Source organism: Podarcis cretensis (genome assembly GCF_951804945.1).
Source record: "Podarcis cretensis genome assembly, chromosome: 2".
Classification (NCBI taxonomy): domain Eukaryota; kingdom Metazoa; phylum Chordata; class Lepidosauria; order Squamata; family Lacertidae; genus Podarcis; species Podarcis cretensis.
Window position 1 is genome coordinate 84,328,745 of NC_137171.1, and position 13,371 is coordinate 84,342,115.

General features: G+C 42.5%; 1 protein-coding gene across 2 annotated transcripts in view; it reads right to left on the minus strand.

The window, feature by feature from the left end:
- DNAH12 (dynein axonemal heavy chain 12) overlaps nt 1-13,371 on the minus strand; it is a 94,021-nt gene that overhangs the window by 44,215 nt on the left and 36,435 nt on the right. For both annotated transcript variants that reach the window (XM_079964927.1, XM_079964926.1), the window contains exons 29-37: nt 11,750-11,869; nt 9,492-9,601; nt 8,338-8,521; nt 7,399-7,539; nt 4,645-4,728; nt 4,366-4,554; nt 3,298-3,417; nt 2,042-2,230; nt 55-206 (exon numbers count right to left, since the gene is read on the minus strand). In XM_079964927.1, coding sequence (XP_079821053.1) covers nt 55-206; nt 2,042-2,230; nt 3,298-3,417; nt 4,366-4,554; nt 4,645-4,728; nt 7,399-7,539; nt 8,338-8,521; nt 9,492-9,601; nt 11,750-11,869 — 1,289 coding nt within the window. The remainder of the gene's footprint in view (nt 1-54; nt 207-2,041; nt 2,231-3,297; nt 3,418-4,365; nt 4,555-4,644; nt 4,729-7,398; nt 7,540-8,337; nt 8,522-9,491; nt 9,602-11,749; nt 11,870-13,371) is intronic.

The following is a 13,371-nucleotide window of genomic DNA, read 5'->3' on the forward strand; positions in this document are numbered from 1 at the left end:
GATCTCATGAACAATGAAAACATTTTCACTATTATAGGAAGCAATTTTTCTTACTTTCCATATTTAATGCACAATTCCATCAAATAGGTATATCTCACTGTGTCCATTGTTGGGACTATAATGTCTTGAACCTTAAGATTTTTATCATTGTAATTGATGCTTTTAATGGCTTCATTCCAATGCATCCAACGGCCCTTGCCTTTCATCTAAGAAGAAATGCAGAAGTAAAGTTTTGCAAAAGATACGGTACAGATAAAATATATTCAAAATAGTTTCACTAGAACTTGATGCTTTTAGCAGTTAGTTGTTTTAAAACATTTAATTGAATCTCAAAGCAATTGTTTCAAAATTATCAGCATTATAGATGTATAACATTGTACCCTCCGAACTTGAAGCATGGGAAGTCCTATTATAAAATTATAATTTGGCATAATATTCAGATTATTCGATATGTATATGTATAATCTGGAATATTTAATGTGATTTGATTGGATTGTTAAAGTGCAAAATTTAATAAAAATGATTTTTTTAAAAAAAATATGATTTGCTACATATTTAGGGTAAATTGCAATGTATTTTTGAATTTCCTAACAAGTAATAATATTTAGTACTGGGGCTCAATAAGCTCACTCTCCTTCTTGCTCCTACATATGGTGTGCACAGCTGTGTTTATATAAAAAGCCTTACTTGTCATAAAGCACAGTGGCGTATTAGTTGGAGTGTTGGACTAGGAGCTGGAAGAGACTAGGATTCAAATCCACATGAAACTCCCTAGGTGACCTTGGGCCAGACACTTACTCTCACAGCCTAACTTACCTTGCAGGGTTGCTGTGAGGCTAAAATGGGGAGTAGAACTTTGTCTACTGGCTTGAGCTCCAAGGAGGAAAAAGAATGGGATACAAATGCAATGAAGTAATAAATAATAAATTCCTCCGTCCCCAAAGAGGAAAAGAAATGTGTTTTCCTTTTCACTTCTTCAAACTGAGCTATGGCCTCACTGCAGCTTCCTTGCAAAAACCCAGTTGGGAGGAGTAAATACCCTTTTTTCTCTGTGAAGAAAAGGATGAGAAGTCTCGTTCTCTTCAGTTTTTGCAAGAAGCAGCAAACTAGTGCGTGTGCTACTTCCAAAAACCTTTCTTTTCTTATCTCTGCAGAGAAAAGGAAGGAAAGAAGATAAAGCCTCCGCCTTGCAAGCTGACTTTTTTTTTAAAAAAGTTTTTATTAAGGCTTTTTGTGTTACAAAACAAAAAGGGAAAGGTACATCTATTGTCTCCGCACTCTATTTGTAGCCATTCCTCATTACTGCATATTACAAAAACAAGGAGGAAGGGAAAGAAGAGGAACAGAGTTTTCTTTTGTTTCTCTCCTGTCTCATTGGGTTTCTTGTAGGAGGCGGCAGCAGCAATGCACTTTTAGTCCTTTTTGCAAAATATCTATTTAAAAATAAATGTAAGTGGTATTTTAGCAATTTATTAGGTTTATTTAGCACATATACAACACAGCAGTAATTATTCAGGCACATAATTCAGCAACCTTGCTCCTATTATGCAGTCCTGTTTATATATAAACATAAACATACATATATATTTCAGTGTTAAGGAAAGTGCAGATCAAGAGGCCCATGTATCAAATCCATGAGCCCTCTTCTAACTGCTTTTAATGCAAACAGTGGGAATGTACAGATACCATACAGTATTTCCAACTTTATGTGTCATGCAGTTCCCAGGTAATGCAAAACCATTTGAAGGCATGGGCAAAGCCGGGCGGGGGGTAGCTCCCCCCCCCCCGAGCAAATAAATGAATAAAAATACTTAACTGACCAATTGCATTGCAGATAAATCAGTTCTGTTCCCCCCACAAACATAGCCTGCCCCTCCTAAAGTATGCCCATATTTGAAGGCAAAGCTTTTGTGGATGTACCATATATAGTATAATGCAGCTTCATGTTTTCAAATTCTATGGCTTTCAACAGCTATTCATTCCTAATGAAATATTTAAGAACTTCAAATATCTGTTAATAATTATATAATTTTTTCCATACCTCAAACATGAAATCATACACCAAGCCTCTCTCTTCAAACGGATGCTCCCATTTCCCCACAGCTGCAGGCATCGGATGATTGTCCATCTTCCCTCCTATAATATCCCTCATAAAGGCGTCAAACAGAACCCGACCGTCACCATCACAGGTTCCACCAATGGACCAGACCGTGGCAAAAGCAAAACAACCCTTCCATTTTTAAAAAGAGAAAGAAATTATGAGGACGACAATGTAATCATGGCAAATCTCACCTGAAAGGCTTTAAAGTTATACTATTTATATAGCAAAAAGAATATTTTGAGGATGCAATCTTCCAGCCAGTTTTCTGCATATTGAACTTAGTGGGACTTACTTAATAAACTTATGGTGACTGCAATTGTACGTCTGTTTACCCATAAGCTACCCATTTCAGAATCTCTTGCAGGCTGGATCTAGATTTGCCCTTCTGTGAATAGGAGGGCTCTTGCCACTTTGTGGAACGCCCTGAGAGCCAATGAAGGCAACCTGCTAACTGAAGGCAATTTTGCAGATTCTACCTTCCCACTGCAGCCCCAAGCACCACACCATATGCTGTTCCAGAAGGTCCACAGCTGCAGCAGCTTTTCAGGGTGTAGAGAGGAGAAAGAAATCAGCAAAACACACCTCTACTCCTTCCTCCAGCATGAGAATCTTGTGAGAGAAACATAACTCATGTCAATTATGGACAGTGGCATAGGAAGCCGCTGGGGTGCCTGGGGCAAATGTTCACACTGCCCAGGGGGGCAGAGCAAGCTGGTAGGGCAGGGCGCACTGCCAGAACTGTGTCCCAGCACCCTCCACATAGAGGGCGGCTCAGGGGGAAGTGGTGTGTGTGCGCCAGTGCTGCCTGCAAAAGCAGCGTAGGCCTGAGCCACCATGTTCTTGCAGGGCGCCCTTCAGCTGAAGGGCAGCTGAGGGGGAGGTGGCGGGTGGGTGCCAGTTGTGTCCTTCGCGGCTGCCCTCTGGTGGCTGGGAGAGATACAGCAGCCCAGAGCGCTGCAAGCCCAGCCCCGGGCCGCACTGCTTTTGGGAGCAGTGTGCCGGGCTCTGGGGCTCCTGGACTTGTCACCTCCTGTCACCTTGGGCTCTAGTGCGCCACCTCCAAGGTAAGTGCTGTCAGGGGTGCACCCCCCCCCCCCCCGCCAGCTACGCTACTAAATATGAATCCAGTTCAAGTGGGGTGAAATAACTCAAACAGTTTGCTCAAATAAGTGAAAAGATAAAAACATCAGACCAACCATAATCCATTTGCGGATGTGTGGACTGGTAGGCTCCTTCTCCACTGCATCACTAAGCAACATTTCAATAAGCCGAATGAGAGAAACCACATTATTGCTATTGCTGGTGGGAACCAGCTCCTATAAAAGTAAAAGATTTTTAAATATATATATATATATGAATGCCTCATGAACTTAATCAGTTATAGAACATTTCAGTCAATAATCTTTTGTTTTTAAAATGTGTACTGATTAATATTTGTGTGTGTGTTCCGTATAGACTTGATAAAGATCACAAAATACTTACTAAAAATACTACAACAAACCAACCGAAGTTGTCTTAGTTCAACATTAATTCCTTCACCTCAGTTAACATGTTTTACAATAGATTTCACTATGGTAAGACTGAACATTTCTTTATTTACCCTGAGCCAATTCCATCAACAGTGGATTATTTCTTTCTCCTGTCTAGGCTTTAGCTAGACCCCTTCTATGCTTCTACTTTCTCTCTGTTTCTTTGCCTGAAAACTGTGTTTACTATTTTGTTATGTATTCAGTGGTTTTCAAGAATGTATATAAGCAGTTGCTTTGCCCCTGTTTCCCAGTTATGTAGTTCAGTAAAGTTTCTTGCTTTTATTGCTGTGTCTTGCCTCATGGTAACCCGCCTACACTTCAATTTTCTTTTTGGATTAGTCAGGATCCTCTTCAGAGAGGTACCAGCCAGTACCCTTCTAAAAGATCTTTAAACTAACTTAATACAGTTCAGAGAACCAAAGGAGGAAATTCAATTTGGTCTCAAGGGATGCCTTATCAATCACTCCATCACTGCCTGAGCCTTAATGGAGATAGGAATTTATTCCAGACAAAGGCTGTGGAAAGGAATCACTGAGGGAGAACTGAGATTCCTCCATGAGTATCTTTGCTGGCAGGATCCCTGCCTGTCACAGTGAGAACTCTGGAAGCTGAGGGTTAGCATTACAGTCTCCTATCAACTCTTAACACCTTTAACAAACAAAAAAACCCTGTAGATCCAACCCATGTACTTAACAATAGACATACTAAGCCATTTTTTTTTTTAGAACAACCTACTTTGCATTTTTTTTGACGCATTCTTAATGCTGGTGGTACTATCCAATTAAAGAGATCTTCAAAAAGTTCTTGATACTCCTTTTGGTCCAGAGGTTCAGGAAGTGTACTCAACCAAGATGTTACAAGTGGCAACCAGCCCAGCTGTAAAGGCTCCAAATAAATCATTCCACAACGACTGACTGTAGCAGGCTGCAGGATAATAATATTTATCTCTCTTAAAATTTCATTATGTCTCCAATTTCAAGTCCTGTGAATTATTTGAACTTGCCTTTAACATACCGAAGCCTGAGACAGATCCATAGCTTCAAAGATGAGGCTCATCTGAGGGGACATTTGAATGATTTCTCCACTCATCAAACAAAGCTAAGAACAAAAACAAAAAACAAAACCCACACCCAGTTTTAGACTGCTGTAAATTTTATGCACCAGAAGCAACCCAGCTTCTTTCAGGTATTGTGACTTATCTCATTTATCGAAATGTAAGGATCTTCGATAATCAGGATCTTATATAATCAAATTTGGAAAAATGCTAATTTATTAATATCCAGTTTTGGGCCATTGCTCTGCTCCACTATCACTGTATTGCTGTTGTTGTTTTTAGATGCTTAGTATCCTATCTAAAACTATAGTTCCTCTGAACAATTGTTTAATGAAAGAGGAAGTACCAAGTTCAGATTTAATGCAGCTCAGAAACTGTTGCATGATTGAGTCTTTGCGATAGAAAATAAGCCCTAAAATACTGAAATCATAATTGGATTTGGATATAAGACTGCAGATTGTACCAAATACTGGATATATATGCATTCATTGGTTCTGTATGGCTCTTCTTAAGCTATTTTTTCTGCTACTTACAAAACCTGGCATTTAGTCAGTTATAGTGCCACAGGGTCCTGAGAAATTTTGGGAGAGAAGTTTTTAAAGCATATTAGTTTTACGATGACACCCCCCCACCCCGAATTAAGAAAACCTAGTAGTTGACTGGTTTCCAAGAGTGTGTGTGCTGACTGGCTCAAGTAAGTTGGCTTCTAAAGGTAAAGGACCCCTGACAGTTAAGTCCAGTTGCAGATGACTCTGGGGTTGTGGCGCTCATCTCATCCTTGGTGTGTGGAGTGCCGCAGGGCGCAATTCTCTCCCCGATGCTTTTTAACATCTTTATGCGCCCCCTTGCCCAGATTATCTGGAGCTTTGGGCTGGGCTGTCACCAATATGCTGATGACACTCAGCTCTATCTGCTGATGGATGGCCACACTGACTCGGCCCCGAACACACTGACCAGATGCTTGGAAGCTGTGGCTGGATGGTTTCGTGGGAGCCGATTGAAACTAAATCCTTTGAAGACAGAGGTCCTATGGCTAGGTCGGGATGGCATGGGGATGAGGGACCAACTCCCTTCTCTTGCGGGGGCCCAATTAGTGCCATTGCCTTCCGTTAAGAGTTTGGGTGTAATCCTTGACGCCTCCCTTTCCATGGAGGCGCAGGTTACAGCAACAGCCAAGGCGACATTTTTCCACCTTCGCCGCATCAAGCAGTTGGTCCCTTACCTTTCCCGCCCCATCCATGCGACGGTCATCTCCAGGCTTGACTACTGTAATTCGCTCTATGCGGGGCTGCCCTTAAAGCTGTCCCAGAAACTCCAGCGGGTACAGAATGCTGCAGCGAGGCTCCTCATGGGGTCTCTGCCATGGGAGCATATTCACCCAGTGCTTTTCAAGCTGCACTGGCTCCCGGTGGAGTACAGGGTCAGATTTAAGGTGCTGCTTTTGACCTTTAAAGCCCTTCACGGCCTAGGACCCTCGTACCTACGGGACCGCCTCTCCCGGTATGCCCCACGGAGAGCCTCAAGGTCCATAAATAGCAACACCCTAGTGGTCCCGGGCCCTAAGGAAGTTAGATTGGCTTCAACCAGAGCCAGGGCCTTTTCAACTCTGGCCCCGGCCTGGTGGAACGCTCTGTCTCCTGAGACCAGGGCCCTGCAGGATCTGATTTCTTTCCACAGGGCCTGTAAGACAGAGTTGTTCCGCCTGGCCTTTGGCTTGGAGCCAATTTGATTCCCTCCCTCCCTCTCTCTCTCTCTCTCTCTCTTTTTTTCCTTTTCCTTCTCCCCCTGCGATGAGGCTACATTTTAATATTTTAATGTTCCATTATTTTAATGTTGTATTTTAATTTTGTTTTTAAGTTGTAATCATTCATCTTGTTTTTATTATTGTTTGTAAGCCGCTCTGAGCCCGGCCTTGGCTGGGGAGGGCGGGGTATAAATAAAAAATTATTATTATTATTATTATTATTATTATTATTATCTCGCTTTACAGGCCGAGGGAGCCGCCATTTGTCCGCAGACAGTTTTTCTGGTTCATGTGGCCAGCATGACTAAGCTGCTTCTGGTGCAACAGAACACCGAAACCAGAGCAGCACACGGAAATGCCGTTTACCTTCCTGCCGGAGCGATACCTATTTATCTACTTGCACTTTTTGGCGTGCTTTCGAACTGCTAGGTTGGCAGGAGCTGGGACCGAGCAACAGGAGCTCACCCCGTCGTGGGGATTCGAACCTCCAACCTTCTGATCGGCAAGCCCAAGAGGCTCAGTGGTTTAGACCACAGTGCCACCCGCGTCCTAAGCTGGCTCCTACTTGCACTTATTGTTAAATCTGGTACTACAAGGTTAGAAAACAAAGTGCCTCTCAAAAATACAAACATGAGTGCTAGAAATGATGATGATGATGATGATGATGATGATGATAACATTAGATGTGTATGATATGGAATGAATTTTAGACTGATTTGACAAAAGACCTGATTGCTTATATATCAGCTCTGCTACTGGCACTCTTTCCAGTTTCCTCCTTCCTGTAAGTGTTTCTTCTTTAAAAGCCAGCAAACCCAATATGCATCTGTGATGTCATTTGTGCTGTAGTTACACAAAGAGCTAGCTATTTGGGGCCAAGGCTCAATGAGTAACTTCTCAACCTGTTTTATCTCAATACACTTGAACAATTTTACAATTGCCTGATGTATCTGGATTACTTAGACATTACCTTTTTGTTGTCATCCAACACAGTGTTCATGCTCTCTATCCAAAGGGTATCAATAGGACCATCAAAAACAACCCATTTGCGATCAGGTGTCTCAGTTAAAGCAAATTCTCGAAAAGTGTTGGCAACTATGCCATCTGTCCACTAAAATAAGTGAAAAAAGACCTTTTAAAATTTGAAGGAAGCATTCAACAGAACCCAATTGTGTAAATCATTTGAATATGGTAATCTGTTCTACTGAATGGACAAAACCTAAGCAAATGAACATCTAGGAAAAAGCTAAGCTTAAATTGTTTTCTGGACACACTTTAGAATAAAACGTAGATATATTACCAGTAATATGAGCTAGGTGGAGAATGTGCAAAAATACTGCCTTTCTTTGTATGAATATGTATTCATGCTAAGGGTTGCTGTCCCTGCCCACACAGTTCACAATGCCACCTCCCCTCCCCTCCCCTCCCCACTGCCAACCCCAACCCTTCACACCTCACCCAAGGGCTTATATGGTTCATTACTGTAAGGTACTTTTTATTTCTCCCTGCTCCTCCGCTCTAAAAAGGTAAAGGTAAAGGACCCTTGACAGTTAAGTCCAGTTGTGGCTGACTCTGGGGTTGCAGCGCTCATCTTGCTTTATTGGCCGAGGGAGCTGGCGTACAGCTTCCGGGTCATGTGGCCAGCATGACTAAGCTGCTTCTGGTGAACCAGAGCAGCGCACAGAAACGCTGTTTACCTTCCCGTCGGAGCAGTACCTATTTATCTACTTGTACTTTGACATGCTTTCGAACTGCTAGGTTGGCAGGAGCAGGGACCGAGCAACGGGAGCTCACCCCGTTGCAGGGATTCGAACTGCCGACCTTCTGATCGGCAAGTCCCAGACTCTGTGATTTAACCCACAGCGCCACCCGCGTCCCGCTCCTCCACTCTATTTTGTGATTAACTTACCTCATGAGATACTGGATCAAATCTTCCAAAAAGTTGTCCCATAGTAATAGCTTTGGGATTCACAGTTCTGTGAACTACCTTTTCTTCGTCCCCATACCCACGTTCATTCATAAGGGAAAGTGTATCTGCCAACACATGCAAAACTTTGGTCTTCCCGGCAAAAGGCTCACCTACAAGCATAAAACTGATAAATAAAAAGTTGTTATTTAGTATTTTCCTTTTTTGCCAAGAAGTCTCATGACTAAACATGAACATACATTTAACTGTTTATTATTGCAAAAGCTAGAACATTCAGCTCCTTGTAAAAGCTACAGAAAGGTAAGGAATGAGGTGGCAAAAAATACAGTGAGTTTTCTTTACCCCGCTATAAGGGAAACTATGTCAACTTAACCAGACCAGCTCTGCTTGGGAACCATGGGACAAAGGACTTTGGCCAATGGTAGGGCTGCAAAGCTGCTTTCTTCAGGGATCAGTGGTGTGACTGATTTTCCTAAAGGGAACTCAGTCATGCAGCCAAACCAGCAGTGTTCAACTCACCACCCATAGCTGTGAATTAAACCCTACTTTCTGCAGGGATCAGCTGTAGAATCAAGTTCTCCATGAAGAACTTGGTTGCACGGTCAACCAAGAAGGATAGAAGTATACTTTCTCCATGCCATGTATAACTTTCTTATCTTCCCTATCATGTCACCTCTTATTTGCCTTTTCTCTAAACTAAAAAGTCCCAAATGCTGCAACATTTCCTCATACGTGAGTTGTTCTATCCCTTTTGTCAGGGAACTGCCATCGGAGCCAAGGGTGGCGCTGAGGCTCCCTAATGATGATGCTGGAGAGGGAACCAGCAAAGGGAGAGAGGACGCTTCCGCTGGGGAAGGAGATAGAGGTGAAGGGAGACGACGATTGGGTGTGAAAGAACTCTTATGTTGGAAGAAATTCAGGAAACGCCCACTGACGGATTCTTCCAGTGATTGAGACAGTCATGGTGTACTGACTGTCCAGCCTGGGGGGGGGGAAGTTTTGTCCAAACTACTCAGCCTGGAGGAGTTTGCGCTTTATGCACAAGCAACCCCGTACCCCATTACACCTTTGATCAGGTTGGTTGCCATTTTCTGAACCCCATACCTATGAATATTATTTATCATAATTATACTTACCCATGTCTAACTATCATCATTTCATAGGTCTGTATCATCTTTTCTAGAAAAACTTTAACAGGCTGAACATTGTGTGCTTTACAGCATTCATTTGCACATTCCAGAAAATCCTGGAATACAATTTTAAAAGGTAAATCTCAGCTATTTCTCCTTTCTTGTATGCATTTGCACATGTACACAAACACACTTCATTTGAAAAAAAGATTAACATTCAGTTTTCCTTCTTTTTCTTAAAATGCAACTCATATACCTCAAATTGTCCATTAGGTGTTTCAGCTGAGTTTAGCTAGGCTAGACAATCGTCATCTGAATTCAACAAACATCAAAACAAGGTGAAATTATGCATTTACAGAAATGAACAGATTTTTGCTATGTTGTCATAGAACCACAAAAAGAACGGTACTATATAGTTACCATATACATATATATATATATATATATATATATATATATATATATATACCATATACTATATAGTTACTATATAGTTATAGGGACGCAGGTGGCGCTGTGGGTTAAAGCCTCAGCGCCTAGGACTTGCCAATCGAAAGGTCGGCAGTTCGAATCCCTGCGGCGGGGTGCGCTCCCGCTGCTCGGTCCCAGCGCCTGCCAACCTAGCAGTTCGAAAGCACCTCCGGGTGCAAGTAGATAAATAGGGACCGCTTACCAGCGGGAAGGTAAACGGCGTTTCCGTGTGCAGCTCTGGCTCGCCAGAGCAGCGATGTCATGCTGGCCACGTGACCCGGAAGTGTCTCCGGACAGCGCTGGCCCCTGGCCTCTTAAGTGAGATGGGCGCACAACCCCAGAGTCTGTCAAGACTGGCCCGTATGGGCAGGGGTACCTTTACCTTTTATATAGTTACCAAGTTAAGAAACAAAGACTTTGAATGAAGAAATAAGAATGAAAGGAGCTCTGTGAGCACCTTAAAACTGAGCAAAATCATAGGAACTGCAATTCTGTACACACCTTGGAGTAAGCGCAATTGAAAATACAGTAAAGAGACTTATTTCTAAACAGGCATGTATAGGGCACATGTATGTATATTGAGACTGCCAACATTAGACTGGGGACCTTCTTTTTAAATGACATGAGGCAGTGGCAGCTGGAAGCTGAAGAAAATCTAGAGGGACGTTTGTGACAAGTTACTTGACTAGGAAGATAATCCTAGTAGGAATGAGATGGATGTTAGAATTAGTAGCAGTGCAATCCCATGCACATCTACTCATAAATAAGACCCACTGAATTCAGTGAGGATTATTTGTAGGTAAGTGTATGTAGAAATTAAAAGACGCCTGCTTCTTGGGAGAAAAGCGATGACAAACCTACACAGCATCTTAAAAAGTAGAGACCTTGCTAACAAAAAATCTGTATCGTTAAAGCTATGGTTTTCCCAGTAGTGATGTATGGAAGTGAGAGCTGGACCATAAAGAAGGCTGATCGCCGAAGAATTGATGCTTTTGAATTGTGGTGCTGGAGGGGACTATTGAGAGTCCCACAGACTGCAAAAAGTTCAAACTGATCCACCCTGAAGGAAATCAACCCTGAGTGCTCACTAGAAGGACCAATCCTGAAGCTGAGGCTCCAATACTTGGGCCACCTCATGAGAAGAGACTCCCTGGAAAAGACCCTGATGCTGGGAAAGATTGAGGGCACAAGGAGAAGGACGAGGGGACGAGATGGTTGGACAGTGTTCTCGAAGCTACCAGCATGAGTTGACTAAACTGCGGGAGGCAGTGGAAGACAGAAGTGCCTGGGGTCACAAAAAGTAGGACACGACTAAACAACTAAAGAACAACATATGTAGCAGTGCAGCCTAAAGTAGATACTGAAAGACTGCAAAAGGATGAAGCCTTTTTGCTTTCTATTACAAATGCTGGGGGGCTTCTACAAACAGAGAATTGGTCCTAGAGTAGTGTCTGAAGGTACTTGAGGCTACCACCTTGCTAAAGCTGTGCAGGTCTGACTCTGATCAGTTCCTTAATGGTTGACCATCTGGGAACCACAGGTGCACTACATTGGATTCCATGATTGAAGAGCAGCTGAATATAAATGTGAGAAAATAAAATAAGCAAACACATCAAGTTCTGAAGCAGACTTTGGGTTCACGGTAAGACTGGGTGAACTGAAGTTTTTTGAAAACAGTCCACTTAAAAAATAGACACGGCACATCATTCAGTTAGAAACAGACAACCACATGAGCTAAAACTGTCAAATACTGAAAGAATTACTGGAGAACAATACACTAAAAATGTACTCACATTGTAGTCAGCTTCAGGAAGCTTAATACCAGGGAATAAATCACTTGTAATGCCCATAAACAGAGGTATGTCATGTGACAAAAACTTAGGTTCATTTACATCTTTGATTGATCGAAGGAGCTGAACAAAGGAAGAGAAACAGCAGCAGAGTTGGACAGAAATAATTTTCTAGTTTATATCACAAATATTAAGCTGCTCAGCAATAAAAACAAAGTTCCATCAACTGCACTGTGTCTCCTACAACTATTTTTCTTTCAAGCTGATAATTAACCACATTGCTAAGTTAAAGCAATACAATCCTAACATGAATCAAAACTTGTCTCCAAGAAAGAAATTAGTTGGGGTGAGGGAGGATAGGGCAGTGCTGGATCTACATATCTAGCTTTGGGAAGGCAAAAGTCTTTACTGCTACTCTCCTCCCTTGCATGTTCATGTCTGCCTCTTGCTACCACTGGCACCACCAAGAGAAGAATGCCTACACACAATTCCTTCTCTTGGTGGCAGTGCCAGCATGGGAAAGTCACAAAGTGGAATGTTTGTTCCCCCTTGATGGCCTATGCAGGCTTCCTTCTCTTGGTGGCAGAAGTGACAGCACAACAAAGGAGAGCATTTTTTCCCTTCATCTCCCTCTGACGCAGCAGCTTCTCACCTTGTTCTTCCTGGGGTGAGCAAGGAGGTGGGCCTTTCTATAGCCACCCCCTTCTAATAAATGGAACTTCTGCTTATTAGAAGAGATGTTTAGGCTGTAGCCAGCCACAGCACATCGTCACCAGGGAGGAAAGAGGCACATGCATGCTCAGTGACTCCTTTTATTCTGGCCGGGTTCCACTTATTAGAAGAGTTGTCTACCCAGCAATACACTGCTTTTCTGCCCCCTAACCTGCCACCTGGGGCATGTGCCTTCACTTGCTCCCCCATCTTGATACAGGCTTGGGAAAGGGAAACATTACTCATTCCTATAATGGGTATGGGAAACCACTTCTATGACCTCTAGACTGAAAGGGCTTTGTGTTAGTTATGTTGAATCAGTATGCCTAACACTTGCAATCCATCTGAGGATTTTGCTGATCTCTATGTTGATCACAGATAGCTTAAGCAGCCTGGGAGAACACTATAGGTGAGAAAGCAAATGTTGTTCAAAGCCACATAAAACACTTTGCTTTTCCAAGGAGTACCTTTCTCCCCCACTTGCTGCTGGTATTACAGCTGCTGGGGAAAGTCCTTACGTGTATAATTTTGGGGTACTCTGAGAGTCTGGTATATGAAAACTTATGGCACAATGTAACTGTCAGTCTTTAAGGACACACAAGACTTCTTGTAGTATTTCTAGTACAGTCGTACCTTGGAAGTTGAACAGAATCTGTTCCAGAAGTCTGTTTAACTTCCAAAACGTTCGAAAACCAAAGTGGGGCTTCTGAATGGCTGCAGGAAGCTCCTTCAGCCAACTGGAAGCCACGGAAGCCCTACCAATTTTCTGATGAATTATAAATAATATTCAAAAACTGGAACAGTCACTTCCAAGTTTTGATCTTTTGGGAGCCAAAACGTTTGAGAACTAGGCTGTTTGAAAACCAAGGTACATCTGTACTGTTCTTGACTTTATTTATAATTCATCACAAAAA